This window comes from Scylla paramamosain, chromosome 6 (assembly GCF_035594125.1).
Source record: "Scylla paramamosain isolate STU-SP2022 chromosome 6, ASM3559412v1, whole genome shotgun sequence".
NCBI classification, from domain to species: Eukaryota; Metazoa; Arthropoda; class Malacostraca; order Decapoda; family Portunidae; genus Scylla; species Scylla paramamosain.
This window is the reverse complement of record NC_087156.1, coordinates 35649497-35656996: the sequence shown is the minus strand read 5'-3', so window position 1 is coordinate 35656996 and position 7500 is coordinate 35649497. Positions and strand designations below refer to the sequence as shown.

The 7500-nt window shown below is 39.7% G+C and overlaps 1 protein-coding gene and 1 long non-coding RNA gene across 3 annotated transcripts in view; one reads left to right on the top strand and one right to left on the bottom strand.

The window, feature by feature from the left end:
* LOC135101078 (uncharacterized) overlaps positions 1-7500 on the bottom strand; it is a 44852-nt gene that overhangs the window by 24474 nt on the left and 12878 nt on the right. Inside the window, exons 3-5 of the mRNA XM_064004651.1 lie at positions 3913-4012; positions 1042-1165; positions 312-527 (exon numbers count right to left, since the gene is read on the bottom strand). Of these exons, the coding sequence (XP_063860721.1) occupies positions 312-527; positions 1042-1165; positions 3913-4012 (440 nt within the window). The remainder of the gene's footprint in view (positions 1-311; positions 528-1041; positions 1166-3912; positions 4013-7500) is intronic.
* The window catches only part of LOC135101664 (uncharacterized), a 5166-nt gene continuing 1809 nt past the window's right edge, over positions 4144-7500 (top strand). The window contains exons 1-3 of one of the 2 annotated variants that reach the window (XR_010269354.1): positions 4144-4743; positions 5961-6109; positions 6627-6727. This is a non-coding gene — a long non-coding RNA (uncharacterized LOC135101664). The remainder of the gene's footprint in view (positions 4744-5960; positions 6110-6626; positions 6728-7500) is intronic. The other variant, XR_010269355.1, reaches the window with a different exon arrangement.

The window sequence follows — 7500 nt, the reverse complement described above, 5'->3', positions numbered from 1 at the left end:
CACACCAAAACACCCAAAAACACCCCAAAAACATACAAAAACACCCAAAAACACCCCAAAAATACCTGAAAACACCTTCAGAACAATGAAATGGAATAAAACACAAAATAACAATAACAAAAAAACAAAAACAAGAAAACAAGCTGCAATATAGAACAGCAGGAACACAAACAAACACACACACACCCTACAAACAAACAAACAAACAAACAAACAAAAATAAATAAATAGATAACAGGATAAAAAAAAATGAGAAAAATAATCATAAAACCAAACTAGAAATATACAAACCAATACAAAACGCAACATACCCACATACCACCAAACAAGACAGAGTGGAACCTCGCAGGGACGCCGATGATATGCTGGTAACAAGTCACACAGGAGAGCACAGAGGAATACAAGCCGCTGGAGTCGTGCTTGGAGTAACAGTCAAAGAGAGCAGGAGACAGAGGCACCACCACCGTCAAGCCGACCAGGTCCAGGATCACACTGCTGAATGCCACCTTGCTTCTCCGCACGTTCTTCTGTGGGTGTTAGGTTAGGTTAGGTTAGGTTAGGTTAAGTTAGGTTAGGTTAGGTTAGGTTAAGTTAGGTTAAGTTAGGTTAGGTTAAGTTAGGTTAGGTCAGGTTAGGATAGGTTAGGTCAGGTTAGGATAAGTTAGGTTAGGTTAGGTTAGGTTAGGTCAGGTCAGGTTAGGTTAGGTTAGGTTAGGTTAGGTCAGGTCAGGTCAGGTTAGGTTAGGTTAGGTTAAGTGAGGTGTTTTTAATCTTTAATTTTATCTCAGTATTTTTTTCTTGTAGTATTTAGTTGGCTTTGAGCAGTGTCCCTCCTATATATATAAAAAATAAAACAAAATAAACAAATAAATAAATAAACTAAAACAATAAAACGTTTACAACTTTGAATCACTTTCCCGACACACTTGTGCATGGAGGCAGTGTTGCATGAGCCTTGACTGACAAATATTGCAGCGCGTTGACAACCACACACTTCACACCTCAGCTTAGCAACACACACCAACACAACACCCTGCTCACTTTCTCCTTGATGTCCGCAGCCTGTACCGCCCCTCCGTCCCTGCCGTCCACCTCACCACCGCTGCTGCCGCCACCGCCATCGCTGCCGCCAACCTGCTTGCCGGATCGGAGGGTTGCCGTTGCTCTGAAAGTTACGTTAGGTTAGGTTAAGTGGGGCCGTGGGAAGAGGATGTAGGTTAGGTTAGGTTAGGCTAGGCTAGGTTAGGTTAGGGTAGGCTTCTTTAGGTTAGGTTAGGTTAGGTTAGGTAAGGCTTGGCTAGGTTAGGCTTGCTTAGATAAGGTTTGGCTAGGTTAGGTTAGGTTAGGTTAGGTTAGGTTAGGTTAGGTTAGGATAGGCTTCTTTAGGTTAGGTTAGGTTAGGTTAGGTAAGGCTTGGCTAGGTTAGGCTTGCTTAGATAAGGTTTGGCTAGGTTAGAATTGCTTAGGTTAGGTTAGGTAGAGTTTGGTTAGGCTAGCTTGGGATTATGACACGAGATAGCCAGTCTTGGGGAGGAGGAAGCACCAGACAGAAGTTCGGGTAGGCTTCTTTGGGTTAGGTTAGGTTTGGTTAGGGGCAGCTGAGGAGTGTGAGGCTCCACCACATCAGGTTAAATTTGAGGTAATATTTGAGTCATTTTCTCACTCACCACCAAAATTTTCCCACTGTAAAAACTTTAATATTTTTTTCTGAAGGCTACAACGAAAGACAAGGCAACACACACACACACACACACACACACACACACACACACACACACACACACACTGCATAAGCATCTGTACAACGAAAGACAAGGCAACACACACACACACACACACACACACACACACACACCAGAAACACGTAGAAACACATTTTTCCTCCCCAAAAACACCCATAAACAATTTTACTCCCCAAAAACATCTAGCAACACAATTTTCCTCCCCAAAAACACCCAGAAACAATTTTACTCTCCTAAAACACCTAGAAAGACAATTTTCCTCCCCTAAAACAACCCAGAAACACAATTTTCCTCCCCAAAAACACCCAGAAACACAATTTTCCTTCCCAAAAACATCTAGGAACACAATTTTCCTCCCAAAAACACCTAGAAGCACAATTTTCCTCCCCAAAGAATACCTTCAAACACAATTTTCCTCCCCAAAAACACCTAGAAGCACAATTTTCCTCCCCAAAAACACCTAGCAACACAAATTTTCCTGCCCAATAACACCTAGCAGCACTATTTTTCTCCTTTTAATACTCAAAAAACACAAATTCGGCCCAGAACAGCTATTTCTATTAACAGTACTCAAAGAAAACACTGATTACCGGTCAGAAATAACTCAAAAACATTAATTTCTACGCAAAAAACACTGAAAAAACACGTGATTTCCTTTCAAAACACCCCAAAAAAACATACATTTCTACCCAAACACACTGAAAAACATGCGACTTTCTTTCAACACATCAAAAAACACACATTTCTAGCCAAAAACATTTAAATAACACTGAATTTCCTTTCAAAACACCCCAGAAGAGACACACACCTACCCAAGGACAGCGAAAAAACAACAATTTCTACCCAAACAAACTTGAAAAACACCAAAATCTAAAAAAAAACACAAAAAAATAAAAAAATATATAAAAAAAACATCCCCTGCCTTTTTAAAACGCCACAGAAACGAAGAATTCACTCCTCTTTCTATTCTTCTCTATGCATGAAAACAGCTGGAAAATATAGGAAATAACACTAAATACTGATGGAAGGGCACTGGCAGGTGGGAAGGTCCAGGGTCTCGGTCCCCGGATGAAGGCGGCTGATGACGTCACGTCCGCCATATTTACGTTACGCAAATGATTTTGAAAATGACCCCTCGCAAAAATGGAGCTAGGCCGGAATGCTTTACATATTATGAAAGGGCATAATTTTAAATTAATTCTGGAGATATAAAAATATTCCAAGCTTCAGTAATAATAAAGCTATATTTAAATAACTATATGAAAAAGTGTTCGAACAAACACGATAAAAAAAAACACTCCAAAGTCCACAAATCTCATTTCTCACGAACACAATACACTTTAAAAAATCGAAACTATTTTTACAAACAATCAGAAGTTAACCGGAAGCTGAAATAAATAAATAAATAATTTATAAATGTCGACTTTTTGAGTTTTCAACGGGTCTAAAACCCCTCTAAAAGTCCACGTATTTCACTCAAAAGCATCATAACATATTTAAAAAACAATAAACGATTTTTTGAGCCCATAAAATCTTGCCTAGCGGCTGAAATAAAAAATTATGTTTGGCGGTATGAAAAATTTAACGGCAAACAGCAACACTTATTTACGCTGAAACAACCTCATAATCGACATGTTTCCCTTAACACTCGCACGCAAAACACTCAAAACACCACCAAATATTTTTACAAACCATAAAATCTTAGTTAAAAAGCCTAAATATATAAGTTAAGAAAATAGAAAGAATATTGGAACCTTGGGTAGACTCTGGCAATCCATCATGGCGGCCGCGGGAGGGCTGGGAGGGGGCTCAGATAAAAACAAGGTTGGCTATCTCTCTTTCCTTATTATTTGTGGTTGTTATGAAGGTTATTTCTCTGTTTTCTGGATTAATTTCAGCTGTGTGTATGCGTGTGTGTGTATATATATATGTGTGTGTGTGTGTGTGTGTGTGTGTGTGTGTGTGTGTGTGTATATCTATGTGTGTGTGTGTGTGTGTGTGTGTGTGTGTGTGTGTCCGCCTCTATTCCATGATAAATAGCATTATATTCTCTCTTCTCTTCTCCCCTTTTGCTATTAAGTATCAAGTATTTTCCAGGTATTTCCAGTGTTTTCCAGGTAGTGTCGTAGGTTGAAGCCAGACCTCTGCTACCTGTCACTACTAAACTCACCTTAATTGACCTCCTGTGCCTCTGTGGTCCCGTTCCCTGGTGTTTAAATGAAAAGAGGACACACACACACAACCGCACTGCACGGTGTTTCCCAGGTACACTGAGGAAGAGAAAAAAAATAAATAAATCTGCTGTCTCTCAATATTTATCGTAATTTACAGTGTTTTGTTGTGTGAGGAGCAGACTACTGGGGTGATTTGTGCACAGGTAAGTGGCAGTAGGTGGATGAGTGTGTGTAACGAGTGTATTAATGTGTGTGAGGGAAATAAAGGGGTGTGAGGTATGACGGGCCAGCCTGCCGCAGCTCACCCCTGGCCTGTTAAACCTTCCGTCAGACTTAAACTAGGCAGTGGCGGTTAGGTCTGACCAGCGGACATGAAAGCATAGTCATGTGGCTCCATTCACTGCCACGGGTGACTTATGGTGACGAGAAATAAATTAAATAATGGCTAATATATACGGACGTCCGGATCATCAGTCTGCTTATATTTTTTAAAAAGTTGAATTTTGGCGGGTTTTCATTTCACGGAAGAGTTCATTTGTTAATATTTCGTCATGCGGGTTACGTTGAAACTAAATATTACGAGTATGACTAAATAAAAAGCCGAAATAATGTAAAAAAAAAAAAATAATAATAATGAAGGTACCGTGGATTGGCAACACTTACAATGTAAACAAACAGCTGATCACGGGTCCGGAGCGAGGCAAGGAGATAAAAATAATAATAAACGAAGGAAATAGAGCAAATACTCGTAGAAGGACGACAGCAGGCAGAGAGGGGCAGGAGAAGTAGCAGAATCAGGGAAAGGCGTATTGGTGCCAGTAAATAAGGTGAGAGCTGTAATAAGGCTGGTAAATAAGACTTAATAGATAATTGTGAGAAAATATTTGTTTTGTATATTGGGTAAGTGTGTGTGCGTGTATATATGTGTGTGTGTGTGTGTGAGAGAGAGGTTGGCATTCAGTCAATCAGTCAGTCAGGCACTAAACCAAGCTGAAATAGTCAATTAATTAGCCAGTCAATCAGGCAGGCGGTCATTTAGATATTCAAAACATCTAACCACAAAAAAACAGTAAAAAAACACTGGTAAATTTATAGTTTAAGCCAATGTTTCCAATCTGTACCCACGGCCCACGGCGTTATTATTATTAATTTCCGACAAGTAGTGTAATCGTTAGAAATGATGTGAATAGTGAGAAGAACAAAATGAGGTAGGTTATTACCACGTAGTGTGTAATGGCTTAAACTATAATAAAACCTAAATTTTTATAGGCCTGGCATTTCAGTGAGATTTCTGTTTTTATTGGATTTTTGTTGCCCTTGGCTCGTGTCACTCCTTCAGAAAAAGGAGAAAAGGTATTTGTCTCTCCTCTTGCACTTTTCCCTCTTCAGGTGTCTCATATTTGGGAAGAATTGTGACATACTGGATACGTTTATCTTCAACACACACACACACACAGATAAGATACTTTTAAATGTATAAATCTTACCTCACCTTTTATGAACACAGTTAAGTTCCTTTGAAATAATTAGTGGGTGTTTGTCAGTGTTGATGAAGAGTTATGCCATGACCTGCTCTCTTAAGCATTACCAGTGACCTGTTTGGTTATGAGTCATGTTAGCAGATGAACCTGGCCTGACCTAACTAACCTACCACTGCAGGGACAAGCAACACCAAATGTTAGCCTCACTTTGATTAATGCTTCATATCACCTATAGTAATGGACACACACACACACACACACACACACACACACACACACACACACACACACACACACACACACAAATTCATTAAAGTATCATGTCTTGCTTCTTTATCTCCTTTCTCCTTTTTTAAAATTAATTAATTAATTAATTTATGTATCTATCTAGTTATTTATCTATTTATTCATATACTACTACTACTACTACTACTACTACTACTACTACTACTACTACTACTACTATTTGTAGTAGGAGAGGTAAGGCTCTACTGTAGTCAGAGGAAACCTTGTAGCAAATTGTTATCCATTGTATACTGACAAAGAACTTCTCTCCTTAACAGGTGGACTTGGAATCTCTCAGGGGAAACTACATGTAGTAATTGAATTAAAATGGCTAGAACCAGAGGATGGGGTTGTGCGTCCCCGGGAGTTCAGAGGGTGCCGGCGCTTCAACTGATGGTGTGGACCCATGAGACAGAGGCTCCACCAGGTGTGTGTGTGTGTGTGTGTGTGTGTGTGTGTGTGTGTGTGTGTGTGTGTGTGTGTGTCTCTCTCTCTCTCTCTCTCTCTCTCTCTCTCTCTCTCTCTCTCTCTCTCTCTCTCTCTCTCTCTCTCTCTCTCTCTCTCTCTCTCTCTCTCTCTCACACACACACACACACACACACACACTTTTATATAAAATTTGAGCATTTGATAAACAATCAATCAGTCAATCACACACACACACACACACACACACACACACACACACACACACACACGTACACACAAATATTTTGAAAAATTAACGAAAATACAACAAATTATTATTGTTATTATTGTTATTTTTTGGGTAAACTTTAAATATTGGGTAAACGGTACCTCAACACGTCTGTGGTGCAAAATCCGGGCAGAGTAGAGCGATGCGACTTCCCCCCTGTAGACCTTTAGGGTAGAATGAAGCTATACGGAGGGTTACTGTGTCTCCCTGCTCCTTTCTGTCCCTAATCTGCCACTATCCCCTACAGGTGGCCATCAGGGACGTGAGAGGCCTCCAGCAGTATGCCTGGAGATACTTGTGTGTGGATGAGGGACGCAGACTCAAGAACCACAAGTGTAGGCTGACCAAGTGAGTGTGGGAAAGTGTGAGGGGGTGTGAGAGAGACAGAGAGAGAGAGAGAGAGAGAGAGAGACTGTGTTGTTAATCTGTCACTAGAACTTTAAAAACTCTTGAAAACCCTTACAGCTTCAGCTTTTGGGATGTGGAGATCTGGTTAATCTATCACTAGAACCTTAAAAAAACACACTTGAAAACCCTTACAACTTCGACTAGAGCCTTTGGAAAGTAGAAATGTTAATCTGTCACTAGAACCTTGAAAACACTCTTGAAAAACCTTGCAACTTCAACTAGTGTCTTTGGAATGTAGAAATGTGGTCAATCTGTCACTAGAACCTTAAAAACACTGCAAGAAAACCCTTATAACTTCAACTAGAGCCTTTTAAAAGAGTGTTTCTCCTGTTAATAATGTAGTAATTTTGTTAATCTGTCTCTAGAACCTTAAAAACAACCTTGAAAATCCTTAAAAGAGTGTTTCTCCTGTTAGTAATGCAAAAATGTTGTTAATGTGTCGCTAGAACCATAAAAACACCCTTTAAAACCACAGTAACTTCTATTGCAGCCTTTTAAATACAGGTAGCAGGGTTCTCAGGGGTGTTTCTCCAGTTAGTAATGCAGAAATATTGTTAATCTGTCACTAGAACTATAAAAACACCCTTGAAATGCCTTACAACTTCAACTAGAGCCTTTTAAGGATAGTTTGTGTAATTTTTGGGGTGTTTTTGGGTGTTTTTGAGGTATTTTTGTGGTATTTTTGGATGTTTTTTGGGGTGTGTTAGGGTGTT